Below are 26,925 nucleotides of genomic sequence, written 5' to 3'. Positions count from 1 at the left end.
TGTGGGCCCGATTCAAAAGCAGAAGCGCTTTGTCGGGTGGCGCCCCCACGCAGAGTGGCCCGAGTCGGAACTTACAGGGAGGTCTCTTACTTTTGCCCGCGGTGGTACATGCTTTCTCGGCTCACTGGTTGTGTGGTTATTCGCCGCCATGCCAGCTACAGGCCAAACTCGTCTAGTGTAAGCTGTGGCATAGGAGTGCACCGTGCTACGCCATAGCCAATGTCGGGGAGCCGAGGAGACAACGAGGGGATAAGCTCATTTTTTCTAAGATTTTTGTAGTAGCAAGGGAAAGGGCAGCTGAGAAACGACAAGAGGGAAATCGAGAGAGGGTGACTGAGCGGTGCCGCGCGTAGCTGGGCGCGAGGGGAAAACAGGTTGAAGAAAGTGAGTACCTAAGACCACAAAGAAACAATAGCGCCTAGCAATGTAGGGGCCAGCGCTCTTCCGGGGAAAGGGCTCGGTCGGGACAAATGCGACTATATGAGACTTGAAAGAAAGGAGAAGGGGTGAAACAAGCGGCACGATTCCGGAATGATTGGCGGATAGGCAATTAAGACGATAACAAGAAATGAAGTGACGACGCGAAGCTGTCAAACATTTAACGCACAACATTGTTTGTGTTTGCTGGTAGTTAACGGTTATGGTTTCAGCGCATAATTTCGGTCCTTTATCTCCCGCGCCTCATTATCTTGCAAACAGGTATGAAACGCAATCTCGTTTCCTTCTTTTCACTTTGCTGTTACCTAGTCATACTATAACCGTAGTCACGATTTGTTCAGCTTTGTTAAGGATGGCTGTCAATTACAATGCACTGAAAAGTCACGACGATTGTTGCGCGTGCGCAAGTGAGCGGTGTCCGTGTCATATGTCCGTTTCCTTCGGTAGTCTTCCAAATCTGTGCCCAGCAAAGTTCTAGATGCCATCAGTTTAGTGGATACGCCCACCAAAAGACAGTCAGCACCAGCCCAGTCGGCACTATTACCCCTGCTTGTGGTAAGTTTTTGTTAGACGCTTGCATGCGGCAGACATTCGTCGGACAAAGGCTCGGTAACGAAGCGGCTTATACCAGCAAAGGTTAAAGGTAAGCTTCATTCTGTGAGAAATTTTGATTTAGGAATATATTTGTTACCGTCGAAGCTGTTAGTACCGTCGTTACCGTGTGTTACCGTCGAAGCTGATTTAGGAAGGGGGGATTACGGGTCTACGAAGACGCTGTTGTTTACGCATGCACTGCTCTGGTAGTAGCGCAGCACGCAAGGACCAAAGGGCAGACGGAAAACTTTTCCAAAGTTAGTTTAGGTTCACTTTCGTGTTCGCCATTTGGTTCGGCGTCATGCGGTCCCTCCGTTCCGGCACCCATTTCACCCGCGGCATGACGAACACCGATTGAAAAATGTTGGGCTAGCTGGTACTTTTGATTAATTGGCTGCAACCTTCCGAAAAGCACACGTTCGGAAGTGTTGTGATATTTTTTTTGTTGCGCATCGGGGATAGCATACTACCTTGTATAAGTTTCTCGAGTAGACGCTTAGGAGCGTTGTGCATCTTGAACTTTCATAACCAATAAACTTCAGCTGACGTCTAGCGTGTGTCTTTCGTTGTTCTTTTTTTTTGCGCTATTTACCATGTCGCAGCCAGTTAGCCGACATCGGAATCTAATCCCGAGCCTCCTAGCCTATGCGTCGCTTCAGGACGTTAAACTTCAGAAATAAAATTCACTTCTTGAGCACGGCTGACAAGCCGGCAACGTTGATTCAGAAGGAATTTTGCGGTGTAGACGATCCGCCATGCAGGGAAGCGTTCACACCATAGATAATATTGCACAGTACTATGTAGCACATCTTCCGAAAGCTGAGGAATTCCAAACGTCATTTCGGATGCCCATTATATTCTTTTTGTGCTCCTACCTGTACGCGCTTCTGTTTCGGCAAACATGGCCGTCGCGCTAGAAAAAACTTTCATATCATTTATCCGTCTGTTTAATTATCTGTCATCCTGGAGAACGAAAGGAATCTTCTGTGAGCGCAGGTTGTTGGAAACCGGCAGGGGTCGTGAGCTGCTTCAATCGTAGTGGTCGCTCAGTAACAGATACTACCGGAAACATTTTGTCTTGCGACCTCAGTACCGTGGACCCGCTTTAGAAGCGGAGCACTTCTTTTAAACGAAGAGCAACAAGTATTGAAGCCTATCATCATGGCCTCAGCCACAGCGGAAAACCATTGGTGGGATGAAACTGCACTTTCTATGCAGGCGGTATTAAGCAATACGAACCCTAACAGCTTGTACAGGTAGCATTGAGATGCAGAACTTTTTTTATCATTATAAGGGCGTAATGAGCTAATTTCTGGCCCAAAAAACGCTGGATAGGTGGGGGTGAGGTCACGTTGTAATGACTTCGCTGAGCTTTATGTTAATCAAGGACACCGGCTCACCCAGATATATCTCCGATGCAGCTATAGCTATTCCAGCTTTGTTATCAATGAATGCATCGTTGCAAATCAAAAAATAGCTACCGTTAAATGACGCACGTGTCATATCTTCGTTTGCAGCCTTATGATGCATTCAGAATCCACTGCGAACAACTACCGACATCCGCTATTGTTGAACGGCTGTTAAAGAAACCAGGCTGTAATCTTGTGCTTCCTTTATGTTTCAACAACCGTTGTAAATGACTCATCATAGCCTAAAAAAGTGCGGTAAGAAATGCAGATTTCCGATTTCTCATCTATCATCTCGCTTCCTTGTATCACTTTTTATGTACGTCAATTCGGGTCTGAGCGTACCTTGGAGCTATACGTAGCGCTCATGGGCGTTTTAGGCGTTATGAATCTTCGTTACGCCTTCACTTTTTCGACTTGATTTGCAGAGCATGGCAACCGCACAGAAGGACAGACGCCTTGGTGTCGTCACTGAAAAATACATAAGCACACTCCAGGGATTGTGCACGATCACCAAAGCCACCAATAAGGATGTCACCGACATGTTCAGCGAATTAGGCCGCACTCTCGGCATGGGATCATCGATTGATTCTGCCTCGTCATCGTCGTCCCGTGGTCCCAAGGGCCGTCGTGGTGGCTCCGGTAAGCACAATTCTTTCAAATAGCGAAATGGCGTCTTGCCTGTTTTTATGGAGGTATGAGTGGAGTTCAAAGTGATAGGTTTTGCTGTAGCCTTTGAAACGTGTATGAAGGGTCGCCGCTGTGGTTTAGTGGTTATGGCATTCTGCTGCGGACCCGAAAGACGCGGGTTCGATCCCAGCCGCGGTGGTCGAGTTTTGATGGATGCCATGTTCTAGAGGTTCGTGTACTGTGCGATGTCAGTGCACGTTAAAGAAACCTAGGTGGTCGAAATTTCCGGAGCCCTTCACTACGGCGTCCCTGGTAGCCTGAGTCACTCTGGGACGTTAGATCCCCATAAACCAAGCCAAAGGAAACTTATATGAAGGACCGCGCAAGAAACTATGCAGAGGAAAGTAAGAGGGGCCACGTTAGGAGAGAGTGACAGCATTGTGCACTTATGAAGCGGACCTGTTAATTTTATCCCATCTGCAATCAAGAAGAGGGCATGAACATGAGCGTTACATTGAATAGACAAACAAGGAACCGCCTTCGGCTGCAAAGGAGATTCGATACCAAGCGAGGAAACCGGCAGCTGCAGCTACAAACATCTTGGAATAGCGGTGAGATCACGGAACATGCTTTAATAGAGTAATCCTTGCTGGAACAGCACATGACAAACTAGAAATGAGACGTAGAGGCGTTTTCCCTGCAGTGGTTTTAACCTGATAAATGCTCAAATTAGTAGTTCCAGGTGCAGTTGTTTGCAGGTATCGTGATTTGGACTGCAGGGAGTGCGCGTACGATATAGCGCTGTCCATCCTCGAACGGAATAAATGGTTTTATGCAAAAACTCTATGAGACGTCATGAAGAGAAAGACACGTAGACACCCACTCTTGCGGCACATTAACGTTGTCTGGGTGAAAAGGATGAGAGGTATTTAAAAGAGGGACACTCCGATGCCACCTGTGGAACGCAGGTGATCAGTGTGCAAGTGACGATGCCGTTTTTTTTTTCATTTCTCAACTGAGATAAGGATTGTGCAGTGAGAGCCAGTACACGAACGTCATCACTCTCACTTCAGCCCAGCAAGACCAATAAATATTTCTTGATGTGAGGTCACTTACACTTATCAATGCGACGCTCAAGTATTGATGAAAGAAGGGTGGTCATAATGATGTTTTCCCACCTGCTTTGTTGCAGAATCAAGCGTTCGTTAAGCATTTATTCTCCGCAGGTCAAGATAGAGGTTATCATATTGATTCTGATGTGTTACACCGCGCGCTATTGTAGCTGCCAGAGTAGTAGCATTGTCGAGGGAAGAAAGGTTCCAAATACGAGAGTGTTTATTTGTGGTGCTCGCTTGCTGACCCGAAAGACGCGGGTTCGATCTCGGTCGCATTGATGGCATTTAGATGGAGGCGAAATGCTAGAGTCCCGTGTGCTGCGCAATGTCACTGCCAATTAAAAACTCCATGTGGTAGGTACTTCGTCGTCCCTCATAGCCTGAGTCGCTTTGGGACGTCTGACCCCAGGAGCCAAACCACGAAATATGAGCGTTCTTGAATAATTTAAGCATCAAATACAGATTCTGAACAGTACGTTTGGTGTCCAGAACCTGTCGCTCCATCATGAAGTTATCCGGTTATCTTCCGATTCAAACGAAAGTAAACCGACCTATCGTATTGCGAACAGGGGCTCCTAAACCGAACCCAATCCCTGCCAGTACGTTTCCATATTCCTGCGTAGCGCTTCAAGGTGGCGGCGGGGACCGCGAGAGCTTCGACCGGCCCTGCACGTGGAAACCGGGCGAGAAGCAGTGTTGGCTCGTGTCCGAGCTCGAGCCGTGGAACCGCGTGCTGTGTCGCAACTGCATCGAGCTGTGCGAGCACACGTGGGGCGAAATGACGCTGGAGGGATCCACCTGGCCCGAGAGCAGCATCCCGGATGGCCGCGACATTCTCCGAGCGTCCCTACTCATGCACTTGCTTCTGCGGCAGCACAGGCGAGCAGTGCACGTGACCTACCTGGGCAGGTCGTGCCCGTCATGTGTTGCTTTCTTTCGATGTTGTAGACTGGCACAGATTGTTATTATTGTAAATTTATCTGCCAACGCTATGCTTATTTAGGCATTATTTCCACACGTGTTTTGACACGAAATAGATTCAGTGATTTGGTGCAGGTTAGCTCGCACTGCCACACTGCTACAGTCAGACTTGGAGCGAATTCGTGAGCATAAGCATGAATCACGAGGAGCAGGAGGAGGTTACGTGGGATGAAAACGTGAAGTAACAGCCTCGCTTTGACTGGATGCCTGTCTCAGCAGCGGTTTATCTAAGGAGCTTTGTTTTCAGTATTTGTTTTTAGAGGAATTTGAAAGCTATGATTCGGGCGCTTTTCATCATGTTCAGACTAGAAACAGTTCGTTTTTGTTTTCATAAGAATAATCAAGGGTTAGCGGCCATGAGATAGCGGTCAAAGGTATACACATATTTGAGTCGCTATAGGGTAGTAAATGCCATAGCCACTCGGCCACCGCCGAGGGACAAACTGGTTAGTGCATCCGCGTCGTAAGCAGGGGGTGCTTTGAAGGTGCATCTTATTTTTTCTCTCTCGTTTTTATTTTGTGAAATCAATACACTGTGAGCGCCCGAAAGTGCAGTTTTAACTGTGGTTCCCCGGCAGTGGGCTTAAGGGCGCCGAAGCCAACGGCGCGAAACTAAGGACAGAGTGTGAACGCCTAACGCTGTAAGTTCTAGGCCACTGTATCTGGTGCCAAGGGGTTAGTGCATCCACCTCGCAGTCGTGTTGTCCTGACAGATGTTGCGCTCCCAGGTGATACTGCATTTTTACCGGCGGGTGTCCGAATGTGCATCCACTGAGGGTGCTCCCGAGGGCGACCTGTAGTGTGCTCCCTCTAAAATGTTATCCGGAACAGGAGGGCAAGCTGCCGGGCTAGTTGGTGATGCATTTTCTGAAGAAGTTAGCGCAGAAAACGGACAAGGAACAGAAAGAAAGGGCACATAAGACATTCACGAGCGCTCGTGAATGTTTTATGTGTTCTTTCATCGGTCCCTCGTCCTTATTTCGCGCTAACTTCCGAAAACGTTATTCGGAAGAACCACCCTGCGGTGCAGAAGGGTTCATGGTAGGACTACGATGCTGCAGGTGCGTGACCCGTGTTGTGATGCACCATACTACCACGTTCTACGAGATGCCTATCTTATGGCATGCCCTGCAGAATGGAGGAGCGGGAGTCGGCTTCGTCGAGTTCACAGGTGGACGGATCCACGAATCCACCGCGGTGAGCTGTACTGCTGTGTCTGCCGACTGTTGCAGCATAGAGTTAGTGTCATGCTTCAACCAGCTGGGAACAGCCCATACGCTAACACTATATTATAAAACTAATTTTCACGCGAACGGAGGTCCAGAGACCTCAATACGTTTTTACGTTGAAAGCTGTTTTACGGAGCTTCCACTGTAGCACAGCATAGCTGGTGCAACACCCGAGCCAACGCGTGGCCTAAGCAAGTACTAGGGAGAAGAAGATGGTGGGAGGACAGTCGCGAAGCCTAAGTTGTGGTGAATTCCGATCGGAGATCTGAAGCGCTCCAACAACTCGAGCGCCTTAATCCGGCGGACAGTACTCGCACCAATCAGTGTTTCGAGCACTTGTGCCCCAGCCGTACCAATCCTGTGACGCTCGGTGATGTCTGCTACGGAACGGTAGATAGTGAAGTGCTGTAAAGAAGCGCACCACAAACGAGCATTCGACGCAAACACTCCCGGTCAAATCCGCTTATTTAACTGGAGCCGTCCCGGCTGCTGCACGATGCCTTCTTGGCTCGGCGAGCTTTCCCAATTTGCCTTGGGAACACGCGATTCCGATCGGTCCTTGGTGTAGTCTTGCTGTGAAAAGAACAGAAAACGTTGATCAGTAAACTAAGCTGAATCTGCGATCAGAATTCTCCATGAAAAGAGCAGGTAGTAGCGCCACGCACAGAATAAAGTCGCAGCCACGATACCAGCAGCTCGCTAAACATTTTAAGGACAAAACAAAGCTAAGAGACACCAAAAAGTGCTCGCTCTTTGTGGCGTCTCTTCGTCTTGTTCTGTCCGTAAAAAGTTAAGCTCTTTGCTACTGCAATGAACAAACTGCCGCAGCAGCTCAGTGGTTGTGGCGCTCTGCTGCTGACCCAAAACACGGGAGTTTGACCCTGGCCGCGGCGGAGGCAAAATTCTAGATGCGATGTCAGTGCTTGTTAAAGAACCCCAGGTGGTCGAAATTTCCGGAGCCCTAAACTACGGCGTCCCTCATAGCCTGAGTCGCTTTGGAACGTTAAACTCCAATAAACCCACAAACTACAGTAAACAACCAAATACGGGGCCTATCCACGCACTTTTAGAGGCCAAAACTGTTTTACAAAGATAGGCGCCGAGCGCGCCATTTGTAATCCCACTAGTGGTATGGCTGATGAAACTCTCACCCACCGCCGCGCTCAGTAGCGTCAGGTCATCGTAGCTGCACTGAAGGCACTACCGTTCGCGCTACCAATCATGAAACTCATCGGCTCGAGAACCAGACGGTGCATCGGCGGCTTACTAACACTTCCTGAAGCAACGCATAACCGGGTGCAGGAAAATAGCTTTCGCCGGAAATTAGTGCGCCACGCCACGAAGCTTAGCACTGGATGACTTTCTTTTTTTTTCACTCTCTCGTGTTCCCTCTTCAAGCAGAAGCAGTCGATCGATGTGCTCACGTGGTCCCACTCGGCGATCTGCCTTCCAGTCCTCCACAGACTGCATATATTGCGCGTCCTCTTTGACGAGGACGTGGCGCATACTTTGGGCAACTACCTCTTACGTACCCCGACTCTGAAGTGCATCGCCTTGAACTACGTGGAGGTAAAGCGCCCGACATGCAGTCATTTACTTTGTATATGTGTAAGCGTCTGCTATTCCGCAATACATAGACTCCAGTAAGGAACTATCGCACTGGTTTCGCTCGATTTGTTTTATTGTTGCATTGAGGGCTTGAGAGGACTTCTTCAGGGCAAAAGCTTGGCGCTGCTTTACGCAATTTATGCACTATGGTCGGAAGAACTAGATACTCGGACGCTTAGTAAACAAATGCGCTTAGTAGACAAATGCGCTTAGTAGACAAATGTACTTAGTAGACAAATTTACTTAGTAGACAAATGTACTTAGTAGACAAATGTACTTAGTAGACAAATGCGCTTAGTAGACAAATGCGCTTAGTAGACAAATGCGCTTAGTAGACAAATGCGCTTAGTAGACAAAAGCTCTTAGTAGGCGCTTAATAGACAATGGCGCTTAGGAAACAAGTGCGCATATACCCGAAGACAAAAGTATATTTGCGGTTTCTGAATGCAAAAATGGCTCTATAGCTTTCTATAGACTCTGAAGAACGGTGGAACACCCAAGCAGGCGCCGCCTTGCTCTTTGAACTGAAAGAAGAGCACGTGAGACTGCCTCAAGATTGCGATGCTAAAAAAAAGTTACAAGAATAAAGGTGATAAGTTATTACCCAGAGGCACTTGTAATCCTGTTGTAAGTCAGGCGACATGAATGCAAACTTTCTTCGTTCCCAGCAGCTATCTGTTTCCTGTGTGTATTTCGCGTGCGTTGCCTGAAAATATAAAGGCCTTATGCATTGTTCACACGGACTTAATGCTTCTGCAGGCTAAAGATAAGGATGCTGCTGCGTTCCTGGACTATTTGGCCCAAAACAGGACAGTTGCGACCCTCGAGCTCACAGAACAATTCGTGATGGCACGGGAGGGCGAAGCTCTTGCACATGTCCTCCGAAACCACGTCGTTCTTGAAAGCCTGGAGGTAAGGAGCCCGGCAGGAGTTGTTGATGTGCACTGACGATTGCCATCTATGACTGGGCACTGATTGGCGCTAGGTATGCAGCTACCCCCTTCCACACTGCAACCTCAAAAGTCCCATCAGTGTTCAGTATTCTATGCATGCATGAAATCCACGGTTGGAGCCGCCGCGGTGGCTCAGTGGCTATGGTGCTCGGCTGCTGGCCCGAAAGACGCGGGTTCGATCCCGGCCGCGGCGGCTGAATTTCTTTGGAGGAGAAATTCGAGGCCCGTGTACTGTGCGATGTCAGTGCACGTTAAAGAACCCCAGGTGGTCGAAATTTCCGGAGCCCTCCACTACGGCGTCTCTCATAGCCTTAGTCGCTTTGGGACGTTAAACCCCATAAACCAAACCAAACCAAATCCACGGTTGGAACTGAAACATTGTATGCTTATTTTGAGTAACTTTTACAACTCAATTTTTTTATTCCCTCCATCATTTCCTCCCGTCATTTAAAAGTCACTAGTTGGCGCGACAAAAAAGAGGTATCATGCAACTTGCCGTGATGACTTTACCCGCTAAATAACGAAACGTTACTCCTAGTATTCATAGGCGCATGAATAGGCTGCCAGGGGAGAGCGAATCGTGATATGGTGCTGTTAGAACGAGTAAAGCCATACCGAAGCAGGAGAGCGAGTATTGAAAAGGTGAAGCATGGGCAGATCTCACTTCGTCGTCATGGTCAGTGAGGTTAATTGCACTACTGGACCGTTGTCACTCTCATCTCTCCACTTAGCTGTATCCTCCGCCTGCCGAAACTGTCATGTTCCGCCATTTTCTAATCTCAGATCACTTTCTGTGCTGTTACCGCCATTTTTCACATTGGTGTATCAACCCGATTTCCCAATATCGAAAGGATTAACTGGAACACACTGTTTCTCTCCAAGCCTGTTTACTCATCTTTTCTTACTTGTGTCGGTTCTAAAATGCACATGGCTCCCATCCTTTCACTTCAAACTGCCCATATATTATTTGCAATTCAACATCTGTAGGGGCATTGTCAGTAATCTAAAGACTTGTTAGCTTCAACGATGTGGACGCATAGACAGACGAGTGCCTGCAGGATGGGTCTGTTATGAAGAGGTGTTGCCAGACGTAAATTGAAGGCATTATAAGCAAGAAATTTAATTGTATGCAATAAATATAGGCATTATAAGCAAGAAATTTTTAATCAAGAAGAAATTTAATTTCATCCCCTAACTTCATGCATCTTTAAACAAATATATGTGGACTAATTATTGCTGTGCGAACTACACAGTGCACCAGTGGATCTCGAACATTAAGTTTTAGATCCAAATTAATTTTTTTCGAGCAAAGGTGTGCAAAAAGTGACGTCCGTTATTTTTTTTCCTCGAACAATGTTCAATAAAAAGCGAAATTTCCAAAGAATGCAGCCGTATGCCTGCAGAAGATTGCATATGAATGTAATCTGTTTCAAATTGTGTATGGCTTTGCCCCACCGATGACCAAGGGCAGGCATGCCTGCCTTCTACCGGACTTTTTACTTATGGTGCAGCCATGTCTTCAAGACGCGAACGGCGGTCTCGTCGTCTTGAAATGTGGATCCGCGAAGCCGATCTTCCCAATACACCTCCTGCATTTATTTCTTCATTCTGGCGGCAGATCGCTGGCACGCAACAGCACACTCCCTCAGCCGTGCTGCGGGCTGCGGTACAGAGCTCCAGCCTCAAGTCCCTCATGGTGCGCTTCTTTGCCATCCTCGCCGAGGACATCGAGGCCATGGCCGCCGCCCTGACTCGACTTCAGCCTTCGTACGCGAGTGTGACCGACGCCGCTGTGTCGCCACCGCCTAAACCCACCAGCTGCCTGGAAAACCTCCAATTCTTCGGTAGCGCATCGTGCGAACCGCGTCTGCAGCGGGCTTATGCCGCGCTTATCGGAGGCAAGAACTTCACGTTATCCTCTCCACACGATTCATAAAATGGTTCATCATCATCGTCATCAGCCTAACTACGCCCAGTGCAAGACAAAGGCCTCTCCCATGTCTTTCCGATTAACCCTATCCTTTGCCAGCTGCCGGCACCGTATCTCCGCAAAATTGTTAATCTCATCCGCCCAGCCAACTTTCTGCCGCCCCCTGCTACGCTTCCCTTCTCTTGCAATCTACGCCGCTAACCTTAAGAACCAGCGGTTACTTTGCTTTCGCATTACATGCCCTGCCTAAGCCGATTTCTTCCTCTTCATTTCCGCCAGGATGTAAATAACAGGCGTTGGTTATATTTCAGTCTATATTCTGCTATATTTCAGTCTCTTAACATTACACCTATCATTGTTCTTTCCACGGCTGACTGCACTGTCCTTAATTTAAGCTTAATCATTTTCGTCGGGCTCCATATGACAGGTTCCCTCAGAGCATGAGTGGAAGCTTACTAATCTTCCTGGAGACAAAAGTATACAACCCCATGAACGGGTCGACGCAGCCCATAAAGAAAAGATATATAAGGTACGAATTGGGGACAAAACCAGTAGAAACGAGTGAGTAGTACTCTCATTACTTTTTTTTTTCATTTGTTCCTTTTAAGTTTTAAGATAGTTATCGCATACCGGCGGGGCTTAAAGGACCGGCAATTGAATTTCATGCATTAAATTTTTTTCCGGCGGTACGGAGAACTTAATAAGGTGCTGTATTCCGCAACGGTTTTGTTATAAACGCTGTAGAAGATTTTAAAGCTGAGCTCTTAGGTGCACGTTCCTGCGTTCCGCGTCGCTGTCGGCGTAGTCGGCGTAACACGTCACGTGACAGGTGGTGTTTCGCACTGCTACTACTTGCCAGTGTTAGAGCGGAGGAATTGACAATCAGAAGGTGCCTGCCACGGGAAGATCGCGTAGGGTGGCTAGCAGAGTAACACACCATCTTCTACCTGTGGCAGACGACGTGAAAATACGTGAAGTGTTGCGCTCAAATCTTGCATTAGCGCCCATCCTAATCGTCTTTCCATTTTCCTGCTGAATTTCTTTCATCACTTGGTGCCCCTGTTTTTATGGATCCCGATGCTAGACTCCATGATCAGTGAGCGCGGATGGAGACTGCACGCCGGCAGAAGTGATGTACTCGAAACTAACACTAATCACCCCAGCCAGGCAGTTATCACAGTTTTAGTACAAAGTGACGTCCATATGAGCACCCGCATCGAATGCAGTTACGACACGGCGGGTATTGATCTACGTGAGTCACACGAAGTCCGCGTTCTTGTCATCTCAACAGGCCACACCAACGCATCTGCTCTTGAGATAAAAATCTTTAAAGGCTAAAAAAACCACCCATTGTGTCAATCCTCTTTTATGCTCTGTTTCTTTGTCTCCGCTTTTTCATTAATTTCCTAAGTTTTATGTGCCTAAACTCTAACGGTGCTGCGACTCCTAATTATGGAGTTAGCAGTTTTGCAGTTCTCCGGGTCAGCAGCAGTTTTCCAAAGACTTGTCTCAAGTTGCGCGCCAACACCCAAGGACGGCATATCCTACCTCCAGCATGACCGTCCCTGTCTCTCCGCACAGGCGTCCTGGTGGAGCTCAGAATCTTCTTGTGCGGCTTGAACGAGGTGTTCGCTACCAACGCGGCATCCCAGCTTCGGCGCGACTCTCGGTTGCGGGTGCTCGACGTTAGGAGTAACGATATCCCCATCTCGTCCATCTGCTCCCTCGTCGGCGCGCTCCAAGTGAGTTGGGATACATCGTTGTTATTTTGATACTCAGTATTTAGGCGCACGACCATTAGCACATTTGCGTTGGATGTCCGCTGTACAGTAAAGAACCATTGCCGAATAACTGAAGTAGTCCTCAGTGTCTAACAACCGTGCACACCACGGAAGGAGCCTCCAACAATGCGCTTTGATGCCTACTGATAGGACAGCGCACCCATCGAAATGGCTTATACTGCGCACCAGCAGGTCTTTTGTATTTGCCTGAGCCCGCAGAGGCGAATTTTCATGAGTGACATCATAGAACAGCACTCCAGCCAATCTGTACTTCGCGCACATGAATATAATTTTCGAACGCGTGTATGCCTGTGTGGATATTTGCCGTGCGGATTGTTCAGAACAGATCTGAAAAGCTCGCGCTATGACGCTAAGACGAGCAGTATGACGGCACCCATGCAGCGCTTTGAAAAATTTCTTTAGCGTACATGAAATATGTCTAGAGAAATGTCTAGATGAAATACACCTACCTGAAATCTGTATAGATAAAGATTAAAGTGTATACGACTAATCATCGTCATCATCGTCAGCCTGACTAAGCCCACTGCAGGGCAAAGGCCTCTCCCATGTCTCTCCAATTAACCCTGTCCTTCGCCAGCCGTGGCCACCATATTCCCGCAAATTTCTTAATCTCATCCGCCCACCTAACTTTCTGCCGCCCCCTGTTACGTTTGCCTTCTCTTGGAATCCACTCCGTTACCCTTAAGGACCAGCGGTTATCTTTCCTTCGCATTACATGCCCTGCCCAAACCCACTTCTTCCTCTTGATTGGCTGGTTAACATCCCTGCCTTTCCCTCTCTCTGTATCTATCTATCAACTAGGATATCATTAACGGGCGTTTGTTCTCTCTAATGCAATTCGGCAAAAGTGCGTAATTAAAACCAACCGAACGTGTCGCTGTAGTTCAGAGATTATGGCGTCCTGATGATGTGATCAAACAAAACTGTCCCACAGAAACGCGACTTGACGAAAATTTCGCCACTTTTGACATGCTTGCGTGAACCGGAAAACCCAACGTTTGGAAGTTATTCCGTCGCCCTTTTCCCGGTTCGTAATCGATGGTGTACAAGATACAAGAAACCGTAGGTTATAAGAAACCTTTGAAACCCATTAGCCGGCGTACAGTGAATAACGAGTGCTTACAAATTGTGAAAAAAAACAAACGGGCGGAGTAGTTTCGGGCCATTAAGGGTTAACATCTAAGTGACAATTATCGCCAAATTGATACAAAGGGGGTACTCCTATTGCATATACATTGTGTGTCAACTGAAATTTTACAGAATTTTAAAAAATTTGCTTTTTGATTGAGAAGCGTTCTTTCTTTCGGTATGACATTTTCAGCGGTGTAGTGAATAAGAATACAGCTAAGAGGTGCTCACTGTCCGGCTGGTTAGCTAATACTGTATAGTTAACATTTTAACTATTACTGCTAGTTTATTGTTGAGAATAGTGGAGCCCACAGTATGTAATTTCCATATTTTTTTTAGAATTTCAAAAAAGCGCTTACCCTCAGCGTAGTGGCTAAACAAATTTTGGCTATTTCGATAGTTATTTGCACTGGAGAGGTTTCTTTGCCTGCAAGCTTCTCGAAAACGGCTGCATTTTGGCGCAATGTAGCCAAAATATGTTGGGTCACAGCGGGGACGGTAACCGATTTTTCGAAATATTTAACACTGATGTTGATATCGATTCCGGTGGGTTAAACGGCTCTCAAAATGAAGGAGCGTTATAGTAATAGCTAAAAAGTTAACAATTCCATATTAGCTACCTAGCCAGTGAGTTAACACGTCTTAGATGTGGTCTGGTGTGCTACGCCTCTGACAATACTATGTAAAAAAAAAGCGCTCTTCCGACTCAAAAAGCTTATCCCTCAAAATTGTTTAAAGCCTTCTTTCACGTACACAACTGAACGGCCACTTTTTAGCGGTAAATATAGTTTTGTTACAGATAACTTAATAAAAAAAAGTCATAGTAGTAAGAGGATGTCTATTTAGGGCAGTTAGTGACCGCAGATCCGGATCATGAGAGGGAAATAACTAGAAGAATAACAATGGGGTGGAGCGCATATGGCAGGTTCTCTCAGATCATGAATGGCAGTTTACCAATATCCCTCAAGAGAAAAGTATACAACAGCTGTATCTTACTGGTACTTACCTATGGGGCAGAAGCGTGAAGGCTAACAAAGAGGGTTCAGCTTAAGTTAAGGACAACGCAGCGAGCTATGGAAAGAGAAATGATAGGTGTAACGTTAAGAGATCGGAAGCGGGCGGAATGGGTGAGAGAACAAACTCGCCTTAATGACATCCTAGTTGAAATCAAGAGGAAGAAGTGGGCTTGGGCAGGGCATGTAATGCGAAGGCAAGATAACCGCTGGTCCTGAAGGGTAACGGAGTGGATACCAAGAGAAGGCACAGGAGGCGGCAGAAAGTTAGGTGGGCAGATGAGATTAAGAAATTAGCGGGAATATGGTGGCCGCAACTGACGAAGGACAGGGTTAATTCGAGAGACATGACAGAGGCCTTTGCCCTGCAGTTGGTGTAGTCAGGATGATGATGATGATGATGATGAAAACCGCATAGTGGTCTATCTATAGTTTTCAAATTGCCGAAATAATCTGTCTCTCACTTTCGGACCCCCCTCTAATGCTACCGCAATGCATGAGCGTGTCCGCTCTTTACCGCATTTTCTTCCAGAGAGTCCGGTAATAAATGCTTTTTTTAACCAGGTGAACTCTACGCTGCAGACGTTGGCCTTCGACTTGAGCGGCTGGCTGCCGCAGTTCCTTCTATCGACACTGTTCAACATCCTCCGAGAGATCGATGTCTCCTCACGCGTCCAAGTGAACTGCTACGACCTGCACCCGTTGTGTATCTCGCAAGCCGGAGGATTGTTCGGAATCTCTAACTACTTTTTGGATCTGGGCACGCGCACTGCAGAAGAAGCAGCCATCCTCCTGGAGCCACTGGTTACCGGCACGAACGTTAAGTCAGTGTGCATTCATTGCTACAGCACTGTGGAAGACTCTGTCGTCCAACAGTTAGTCGATGCACTCGGCAAGACCAAGTACGTCAGGTGGGCACCGTCTGTTTTTATGATTTTTTTTAATGCCTCCGCATCCGTTGGGTTTCGAACGATATCACGGCCGTGACTCGCCCCTACAATGCGCATGGACCCAAGCCGCATTAGACTCGCATCTCTCCCTCGCTTGACTGAGGATCGCTGGAGCGGCTGGAGATATGGCGGGATGCCAGCGAAAGTTGAGCAGTAAACGTTGTTGGGCAAGCTGGTTGATGGCAATCGAAAATTCGAGCTATAAAGACCTTCAGAAGTCAGGAGAACACGACGCGAGCGTAAAGAGGTTTATTTGAAGAACAAGGAAGGTTAGTTTTGCCAGCACAGGCTCAGAACGGTATCAAAAGCAGATATGAGAAAAAGGGGGAGCCACGACAGCGTGCCTTCGAAGGAACGTACTTGAGTGATATAAAGTCCGATCGACGGTTCACTGATACAGCCTGTAGCTCGGATAGACACCTCAGCATAAGAGGACAATTCAAAACCAGGAGCAACATCACCTATCGAAACACTGCTGGCGCACAAATGCAACTGTTTATTAAAACAAAACAAGATTATGCGAAAGTGTGCAAAAAGAAAACAGGAAGAGAACTTGTCGAAGCGTATTTTATCAAGAGCTAAAGACTTTATCACTGAAACATCGATACGAATTTACAATAGCGAAGTTTGTTTCCTCGAAGGCGCGTTTTCGTGACTCCTTTTTTTTTCTCATATCTGCGTTAGTTTGCAATCTGAGGTTTTTCTGGTACAAGTAAGTAAACTTGCTTATTCTTCGAATAAACCATAGTTGTATGTTCCGTCCCGTCTAGTCCTCACTTGTTAGCCTTTTTCTTGCCCAACCTATCTTTCATCTTTATGTACATTGGAAGTGACTCAACTGTATTAGCGGTGCTCTTCATCCTAGGTACCGTTTAAAAAATATATCAGAGAAAGAGTTCGCACGGTTTCAGTGGAAAGCCGACTGTGCGCTGGAAGTTCGTCGGTATCTGGCAGCCGCTCATTTATCAGCAACTTTATAGGGAGGGAGCACTCGGGGAGTGACGATTCTGTCTGCAAAATGCCTTCCTTACGCTTCGTTCGTGGGAGCACGCGTGATGTTACGTCAACGCCCCCCAGAATTCCCTGCTTTCGAACTCTAAACTATAATAACAGCGCTTGTATTCAGCGAATCGGCATGCATAATTCTAGTCCAGTTAGCAGCTTCAATTGCTGGACAAGAGAAGATTGATTGAATCTGCTCCGATATTTGCTCAGACTGAAGTATGAAGCAAAAAAAAAGATGTCCAGGCTTAGCTTGGTTAAGCCAAGAATGCATTGCATATTGCGCGGTCTTTTTGCGCGAAGTATTGCTTGGCGGCACTCGATTTTCTCAGCAGCTTTTCCTCCGTGACGTCACGCGCCGGCGCAGCGCCTCTAGCGGGAGGAGCGGGAGTCAGGTGGTGGCTGCCGCCGCGCGCGACCGCGCGAGTTGGGGCCCAGCTTTTCCTCCGGCTGTCGTGACGTCACGTCACGTGGTTTGGTGGCTGCCCGGCCGCGCCCAAGGGCTGAACTGAGTGACTGCAATATGCAACGCATAAACAAAATACGGAAACTCAGAAGGGTGGAAAGCATCAAAGAACAGAAATTGAGAATAACTTTTTATGTGGCATTTTAAAACTTTTATTTGAGCGAAAAATAGTCTCATATGCCACTCGACGGCTTAAGTCAAGGGAAAATTTCGTGACGGCCTTGAATATGTTAGTGACTGGTATCATTTATAAGTTCTTTCTTCTGTTCTGATTTCGCTGGTGTTTCGCTGGCAGTAGTTACTTGCCCGCGGTAGTGCTATGCTTCCCGAAGTTAGTGCCGCTAGTTTATAGTGTACATGTTCAAAGCGTCTCCCGTTTGTTCCATGCAGGCAGTTGAGCCTGTACCTAGACTGGCCTGAAAACAACATCGTCAGCGTGCTGCGTTCACTGGAGCAGAATCGAAGCGTCTCTGTCCTCGAGATACACAAGGCTACGTTCAAGAAGAGGTCAGCCAAGGCTCTGGCCCGACTGGTGGAGCAGAACCGCATGCTAAACAATATTTTAGTGGAACTGGACAAGGAAGACACCGCTGGATTCCCACAGCTTCGTACCGTCTGCCGAGAACTCAAGGAGGCCGTACCTCGCAACCGTTTTCTCACCAACGTGGATATTAATCTTCAAGATAGCAACCGTGCCTCAGATTACGTCATCTTGGACGCCCTGAGGCGCAACAGGTTGAGTGGTTGTTTCGCTTGCCTCAAGAACTCTTTCACCTGTTTCGAGGTAAAATATTCTTCGAGTGAACCGAATACTTAAAGTTGAGACAAGATTTTCATTCAAAGAATTGCGGGTTTGGACAGTTCAGGGTGAGGAAGGGTCTGCGCAGCAAACTGTGCAGATGATACATAGCGGTAATCTACGTAGTATGGGACCACCGCCACTGCCCTCCTTGACACAAGCACTAGATCTTCGAAGTAGACTGGTGTCTGGCAGTGTCCGTTTTTCATGGTGGTTCAGCTGCGAATGATGGGGCGGCAGAGCTGAAGACTAGAGTCAAAATGACTGGCACACAAAGCCGTCATGAGCGCCCTTTATGCATTACGGCGCTGTCAGCGAAACCACAGCGCTAAAAATATTTTATTGCTGAGGTAGGTGACTGTCAAACGAAAGTGACAAGGTCTTGTTCCTAGAGTGAAATGTAGTACAGTTCTGAGCACATGCCAAGTATGTCGGAGTCCCCTATAGGAATGCCAGAGCACATTTTCGTTAGCTATATGTAGGCCGTGAACTTTCCGATGCTTATTTATGACCAAAATTGTCTTATGTTTTTCGGCGTTTATATCGTTTTTGTCAAATTGCTGTTTTTCGGGTAGTTTTACAGCGCAAATTCTATAAAAGCGGTATTTGTCGGTTAAAAAAAATTAAAGTTTAGAAAAGGGGGAATGGATGCAAAAGTTATATTCCTTTTTATCCTCATTTGTACACGTACTGTGCACGATTGGTTGTAGTAGGTGGCTCATTGACTCGGTTTTGTTAGCATGCTTTTGTTGACAGCAACCAACTTCGAAACTGCTCGTTCAACGTTAGGACTGGAGATGTTAGGAGGTCGAGACAGAACGAGGTAGTCGCACGCATATAGCTTCAAAACAACGCAGCGCCTACCTCAGCTCTGTCCTTATACGGTGGCAAGTTTCGGCCCCAGGCTACATCTTCTTCAAGCTAGAGGCGTCCCTCACTACGGGTCAGAAGGTCTGAGAGTAGCGCACGAAATCGTCTTGCCGCTCTCTCTTCCACGATGGTCAACAAATTGGACGTGTATCTAGGAGTCATCTGCGAACTTTGATTCATGAGAAAAATAGTTCAGTGTGCAGCCAACGGCATCAGTGCATACTATGTATAGTGAGCGTTTTCTGCATCGGTTCGTGGCAAACCGAAAAAGAACTTTAAGCCTCCCGAATTCTTTTATTTTACATCGATTTTTTCTTTGCCCTTTCTTGGTGCAAATGGCACAGGCATAACCAACTTACTCCGCCGCGCAAAAAAATTTCAGTCACTTCGTCGAGGCCTTGGCGAGCCCAATGTAGGAAGATATTGACCTCACCCCATCGCATCCCGTCCTCCTCCTCTTCCAATGTTAAACGCCGATAAAGTCGGGTGCCTAAGCACGCAGCTCTATCTCTCCGCCGTTTACACTGGTGCCTGTGTGGTCATACCAAGTGCAAACGTTCTCGTGTACTATAGAACGTCGGCGAGTGTCAAAGGCTCTGAGGCGGTCGAAATTGATTCTTCGTGCTCTTTTGCGCCGCCCACAGTGGTCTCCCTTCTTTTGCTAGGTCATTTATTTGCTTTCGTGAACTTTTTCGGTCTTTTTAAAACAAATGTAGCAGCATCTTTTCACATGCGTCTCTAACCGTGTACGCATTAGAGGCTATCTTAATCTTAATCATCTTTAAACGAATCTTTTGCCACTCAGTTCCATCTTCGTCAGCCAGTGTAACGAGACACAAAGCTGCAGACGTTGGTTTTGTTCTCTCCGAGAGATGAGGGCCCTGTCGGATTCTATGTCTTTCCTGTGATCTTTTTCACATGACAGGCCCTGTACAAATCTACAAGGTCATGCGTTCTACCTAGGTTATCATCTTTTTAGTCCGAAAGTACTACTCTAGACGTACCAACCCTGAGAAAGAATGTTTTCTTCTGCTTTCGGAGTAACTCGGATAAAGTCGGGTTAGTTTCTGGGGAGCGTTGGGCGTGCTGCAACCAATAAGAGATGGCCGTCCCGCCACCAATGTCAAGAAACACTTTGTGTCATCACAAGCTGCCCATTGAATTGTGAGCAAACTTGGCAGTTAATGGTTGGTCGCGAGAGGTTGCTCGGGAAGAGCAACATGGGTCGCACAATCCCTACCGGTGGTGGCACCTCCTATCGCAGGGCAGCGGCGCAGCTCTTAAACGCTGCACCGATGCGCCAGGAGTGGTATGAGGGCTCCCAGCTATTAATGAATGTAAAGTAGAGAATGATCAATACTGCATATATAGGCATTAACTCAATAAAGCTATCGATCATACCCATAATGTGGAGCTGAAATGTCATCCTTCAATTGAAGCATGAACACCTGATTCCGCACGTCTACTCGGGTTAACTACGTTAAACCCTTACCACTTTTATGCGAAGCATATTACTAGAACTACACTACAGCCCGTCGAGCGCGGCGGTGGAGCTACCATTGACCTTTAGCGTGACCACGTGACACCACGTGACAACATGACGTCACAGAAGAGGAGAGATGGGCTGCCGGCTGACGCGGTCGGCCGCGGCGGTGGAGGCTCCACATCAGAGGCGCGGCGGCTGACCACGTGACAACATGACGTCACAGCAGAGGAGAGATGGGCTGCCGGCTCGCGCGGTCGGCCGCGGCGGTGGAGGCTCCACATCAGAGGCGCTGCAGCTGACCACGTGACGCTACAGCAGCGGTATAAAGCTGAGCTTGCCTCGCTCTCCGGGCACTTACGAGGCGGCCAGGTGTTTCCATGGGTGCCAAGAATGATGTTGTAGCCGGTGCTGGGGCAGCGGTTGTACACTCTGCATTGAATTCACCGATGAACCCGTATATAGCTGCCACGGCAATCCTTGCTACACTTCTAGTGGTTGTATTAAAATGACCAAGTATTCAACCAAGGAAAGCCATGTATTACCAAGCCTAGCCATCAATATGCTTCGCATCTGACCAGGCTTAACCTTAGCTAAGCCTCAGCCATTTTTTATGATACCAAGCCGAATAAGGCACCATGATTATCCCACAGTGCCTAGTTCGTTTTTTAAGGCATTGAAGAGACTTTCATCCTACCATCGCGGCCATGCATGTACGCTTTTAAGGACATGGGTGCTCTGCACTGTAGTACAGCTTTGGCCAGCCATTGTTTTGACCAGAAAAAAAACAGCTGGTAATGAGAACTGACAATGTATCAGTTAAATTCACATCTCTGGTTAAGCGTAGCGGTTGCCCGCTTGTCGCTTTGGGGATATATAAGTGGGCTACAGCCGTATTATTCATTTGGTCCGGAGATCAGGCGTTGTCTAGAGCATGTTACGTGCAGTCACGGGATCCAGGTGACCTTGAGAGAAGGAACTCTTCATGCCGGGACTGTACAACAGTAGTTATTTCTTGCCCCTTCAGAGCCTAAGAAAAATGTGGGGATTTTGCTAGCGGCTGCTTTAAAAAGACACTTTCTCCGGAGTAAAGGGCGTAGCCATCCGCAATGTAAATCAGCCGTTCCCACCTTGGCCTCTTAAGAAGAATGCTGCCCACGTTTGCCTAGGAGACTTTCATGAATGTGCCGTGTATCCATAGGTCTTCGAGTCAGATATACTCAGGAAAATTGATGAGGGCTCTTTCATTGCTCGAGTTGCAAAACTCCAATGTCATGTATTCAATTTTGATGCTCTGCTCTGTATGAAAGAGTGAGGTCACCGCAGTAAACGTCAGTGAAGGTCGCAATGAAGTTCCCGAACGGGTGCCTACAGAAGGCTCCTTACCCCAGCCTGCGCCACACTCAGCTTACTTCCAGGTACTAACCACAGGTTTCGCAGGACTTTGAATTCTGTTCAACGAACGGGTTTAGTCACTTACAAAAGAAGACCTCGCAGTGCATTAATTCCTTTTATTATGTAAATTCTGATGAAACTCGATTGGCAGCAGATCGCTGATTCCAGGCTTTTCTGCAAAGGCGTTTTGAGTTCTGTGCGCACGTAACCTGCCTAACTACACCTTCTCAAAAACGCAGGGGCTCGTCAATCAAGCAGTACATTTTGTGAATGGCTCCAACGAGAAAAAAGAAGCCCTTGCCTTTGAGACACTACAGTACTCCACGAATGTCCTGATGGACCTGCGCAAAGGCGACGAGGCTCGTGCCAGAAAGCAGATCGTTGAGGCCCGCAAGAGGCTGGCTCTCAACTACTTCATCTTCACGGGCGTCGTCAAGGCCAAGATAGTCTGCCGCCCTCATCCGAGGGGAAGGTGCAGATTCGACAAGCTAGGCAAGGATTTGCAGGCTCGCATCTGCTCTTACCTCAGCGTGACCGACGTCATGGACATCTAGGCGCTCCTATTATGGACATCTAGGCGCTCGTAGGGGCATGCACCCCTCGGGAAACAGTAAAGCTCAAGTGATGTACATTGTTACGCAAACTTGTCACCGGCCGGAGATCTTGGTCACGAGCCACCTTATCATAACTGACAGCAGGGCAACAGCATCTTCCGAGATCTCCATTTACCTGTGTCATCTATTTTCTAGGCTAGCTGCCAATCTGACTTTTCTAGACCCACTTGATGAGCATTTAGGTTTAAAAATCCTACAGGTATTTTTATTTGTGGCTATTGCAGGGCTCTTATTTCTCATACCTTTGTAGCCGTATTTCTTAAAAATCATTTTTTTCGTCCAGTGTGTTAATTCAAGAAGTGCGCCCAAAACACAAAAGGAATTCAAAGGGGCTTTTCATCGGATTCGTTCATGGCTGTTCTCTGGTCTAGGGGCACTCAGTGTCATTTTGCCAACCTCACTTGGTTTGCATGTTTCCAACTGAACTGACAAGAGATTGTGATGACACGAGAGTGCGTATCAGCAGCGTTCCACTTGTCCATTTTGCTCTTAAGCTTGAGCTCGCGGGTACTGCATTATAACTGATTTCCAAACATCCAGCACAGTATATATTTTTTAGTTGGTTTCTTAATTCACCTTTATACAACACCTTTTTAGGCATCATTATTTTACCTGTAGTAGAATGGAAAGTTGGGCGAGTTGGTATACGTTCATTTTGGGTGGAAAAAACAGCGCGAAAGGGACAGCACTCGTCCCTGTGGTTTCCTTCATCTTTGTCTTCCGTCCCTTTCGCGCTGTTTCTTCCACCCAAAATGAATTATTTTACCTCTTAAGCCAACTTTTACCCTGTGCATTCTTACGATATGAATTGACGCAGCACACTGTGTAGTTTGCGAAATGATATGCTTTCACTGGAAACTTGATATCTCGGATGCTGCAGTGAAATATGTTTCGATGACATTAACTTGTAGAGGCAACTGCAAGCGAACATTTGTCCGCCGCTTATTCTGTAAGCATATCGTCATATTCGAAGCTGAATAAAAACGCCGGATGGCCGAGTGGCTGCCATCTCCCGGCTGCATTTGCTGCGTTGCAACCGCGCCAAAAGTTCTCTAGGATGGCTGTACCACTTGTTCACAAATATAATAAAATGACGAGACGATTTCCAAATTTTTATTAGTTCTCAGTATCAAAGAAATATTGCAACATTATTTTGCACTGTCCTTGTGTCCCGTTCATCAAATATGAAAAGGTGAGCTGGAGAGGAACACAGAGAAATTTAATAAAATTTAGAAGTTCAAGATTTCGCATTTGACGCCATCTCCCGAGGCAAATGAGACGCTGCAAGAGGCAAACTCAAATCCAGGAATTACTAATGCTTATAATGAATGCACATGAAGTTGGCTTCTTGGACATAAAGACCATCTTTGCGAGCCTGTACATCAGGCAGACATTGTACATGAACTAAATCTGGCACTGTTTTCTTCTGTGGCCGACTATAGTCTAGGCTGATCCACAGCCGCACTCAGTGCATAGCCTGATTGCGCGACACTTTCGAGCTTCCTGCCTTCCTCGAACCTTTTATCTGTTTTATTGAAAGTTTTTGCTGTTTCGCTCGCACTTGTTGAGCGGACATCTTAGAACACATGGTTCTTAATTGGAGTGTACGCCAGTTCGGCTAGACTCCATTCTGAGTGTTACGCAGATAGTTTTTTTTTTTTGCCTGCCGGAGAGAGTGCGAGATTGAGGTTCTGAAGTCCTTTCATTCAGTTCCTACATTTTATCTTCCATTGTTTTATTAATTGCTCTGTTGTGGGTGCCTTGGTAAACGCGCAAAGCTTTCACACCTCTGGCACTTCGTGCGTCGCTCCAGAGCCTTCTTGACGTCTTCGGCGTGATAATCGGCACTCGGGGCTTTCTTTGCTAGTTCATATTATCCTAAAGAGGAGAATATCTTAGTACAGCTCTTTTTAGAGCAACCAACAAAGCATTTATCTTTAGTTTAACACTTCCAAAGCACCAGAGTGTCTTGTTTGGCTACAATTCTACAAGTAAAATAACATTATTAAAAGCCCGGGGCGCAAGATTTAAATATACATGAGAGAAAAGCTATAACCAATCGTAATAACTAAACACTTGCATTAATTTAGGAGATCATGCTGATTGAGCTGCGGAGGTTTGAAAAATGTGGCCTGGAGAATTTCTTCTCTTTTAGGAACTCTTTTTCAAATTCACCAAGGCTAACTTCTTGCTTCTCTTGTTTGCTGCTTAAAAAAAGAACTCACACAGGTCAACTTTCAATTGGGGGTAGTGCACATGTGGTGGGCCAAGCAACCTAAATATAAAGTTAACATAACTGCATGTCTAAAAGTTACGGGGCGCTCAGTAACAAAGTGTCGTTTTGTAATTCCCGCATGTCCCTTTTACGATGTATTTTCTTCAGAAAATAAATTGCAGCAAACTTGTGGCTTTCCTTGCACTTACTCTCTCCGTAGTTTAGGGTCCACATCAAAAGATCTTTCAGTGTTATCCCTTGTTGCAACGCTGCGCATCCACTTGTGCGGAGCTGCGGAAACAGTTGTATGGTGCACAGTAAGAGAAAGTACGCCCATGTAGTTCCCGGTGATTTTAGCCCTGATGCTGAACGCGGGTGGCTGCTCCACTCCGGTGCAGCCTCTTTGCTTTCAAGCGAGTGTGTCCAGTGCAGAAAGACTACTGAATGCATAAACCACATTGCTAACTTACCCGGCGTACGAAGCAGGACGTCTGACTAAGGGAAGCGGAGCAAGCCGGAAAAAAAAAATAATTTCCAGTATTCCATCCGCCTCAAATGCCAAATTCAACCTCAAGTGTCACAAAGCGGGCTGTTGCCACAGTCGTGACGCTTGCGTTCAGAATTCGTGTAATGCTTTTTTGATCGCGCTTACTGAGTGCGGGCGAGTCTCGGGGACACACAAACGAGCCCTCGCAAACACAACGCGCACAGCTGGCGCAAATAACTAGCGTTTGTTACTGTTACAAAATAATGTAACGGAAAGAAATATATTTAGAAAAAGGGATTGCATATGTATACAGCAAAACACAATCAATGAGCCATATAATGAGGGCCCAGTGCCCGAACACACTTTATTCTCCTCGTCAACCCCGCACAAGCAGAACACTTCATTATCTTCTTTGTCCAGGACTACGACCGGGACATGATTTCCGTCGGCAAAAGCACCGTCCCGGTGCCAAGGTGAAGACGAATCAAGTAGGGTAAGGGTGCGGGCTAGTTGGTGATCCATAAGATATAAATACCAGCGCAAAACAACAGGCCACACGACGAAGAACGAGGACACACAAGCGCTGACTTCCAACTGACGTTTAATGGGTGAAAATGGGCTTAAATACTGGCTACAAAAAACAAAAAGAAAGAGAATATCTTTGCTTGTCACTTCAAGAAGCGCAACTGCTCATCTGACAAGGCGATTGAAGGCACGCTGACAATTATTTCACCCGTTAAACGTCAGTTGGAAGTCAGCGCTTGTGTGTCCTCGTTCTTCGTGTGTCCTGCTGTTTTGCGCCGGTATTTATATGTTGCGTATCAAGGGCGTGGTAAGGTTTGAGGCCAGCCACATGAATGACAGCAGTCACTGGGCGGGTGGATTACGTCACGGATTAATTTTGTACGGGACTTCAGTCCCCTGGCGGAGGGCTTGATAAGGGCCGGTGTGCCGGAGAGCACCTTTTCAGACAACCGAACGCGCCGAGACGGACCCCGGGGAGAAGTGGGCCTCCAGACGTTGGCGGTCGTCGTAAATGGCCTTCTGCTTCATTTGAGATGCGGAGAGACGAGCGTGAGCAGCCTGGCGCGCCATGGCGGTGCGTGTAACGGCATCCTGTGCGTGCTGTGCGGTCGTAACGAAGGTGGCTGAAGTCTAGTGGCGGGACGAATTTTAAGCGAATGCAATGTAAGTTCTTCCCTGTTGACAACTAACAATTCCAAACCTGCAAAACATCAGTTGTTGATTTTAATTTGCTACATAGAGACATCTCACGAAAGTGTATCCGGTGTAGGCGCTTAGCATTCACATTTCGATGAAGGTTAGTTTGTGTTGGAATATCTACCCTGTTCCTCTAAGCCTCCGGTATGGGCTTAGGACATGCATGTTTCTGCTTGAAATGAGAATGCTGCGCCTGTCATCTGCGCCAGATAAGGTCTTTCAAAATATTTAGCAGCCGTAAAATAGTCTGAGAACAAATGGCGCTGATGTACAGGCTCTAAACAAGAGAAATCAATATCGAAACTCCTTCGGCCAGAGAGGATGAGTACATGGGCTCTTCCTGCGTTGGGTACACTTGCCGAAAGCCACGAGGCGGTGCGTAGGGCCAAGCAGTCAGTGGCATTCTATTGAAGAACCAAACTTTCCCGCACACAACATCGTTCGGCTCTTCACTGGATATATCGAATGCTTTCCCGGAGAACCACTCCCCTGCGGGCGTCGTGTACGCCTCCGAAGCAATATTATTGCCCGCACTCACGACAACTCTTCTGTCTGGACGCTGAACCGGTAGCCAAAAATTTGCACGAGGAGGACAC

General features: G+C 47.2%; 1 protein-coding gene across 1 annotated transcript; it reads left to right on the top strand.

The window, feature by feature from the left end:
- The first annotated feature begins 1,516 nt into the window (after positions 1-1,516).
- LOC149336316 (uncharacterized) lies at positions 1,517-22,346 on the top strand. The gene is made up of 9 exons (XM_089554122.1): positions 1,517-3,080; positions 4,807-5,062; positions 6,226-6,241; positions 8,761-8,913; positions 10,573-10,852; positions 12,466-12,626; positions 15,392-15,738; positions 17,636-18,029; positions 22,032-22,346. The coding sequence occupies exons 1-9, from the start codon at positions 2,870-2,872 to the stop codon at positions 22,344-22,346; spliced, it is 2,133 nt and encodes a 710-aa protein (XP_089410248.1). The 5' UTR covers positions 1,517-2,869.
- Positions 22,347-26,925: the final 4,579 nt, after the last annotated feature.

Source organism: Amblyomma mixtum, chromosome 7, assembly GCF_055824585.1.
Source record: "Amblyomma mixtum isolate Tamu chromosome 7, ASM5582458v1, whole genome shotgun sequence".
Lineage (NCBI taxonomy): Eukaryota > Metazoa > Arthropoda > Arachnida > Ixodida > Ixodidae > Amblyomma > Amblyomma mixtum.
The sequence above is the reverse complement of the archived record's forward strand: the minus strand, read 5'-3'. Positions and strand labels throughout refer to the sequence as shown.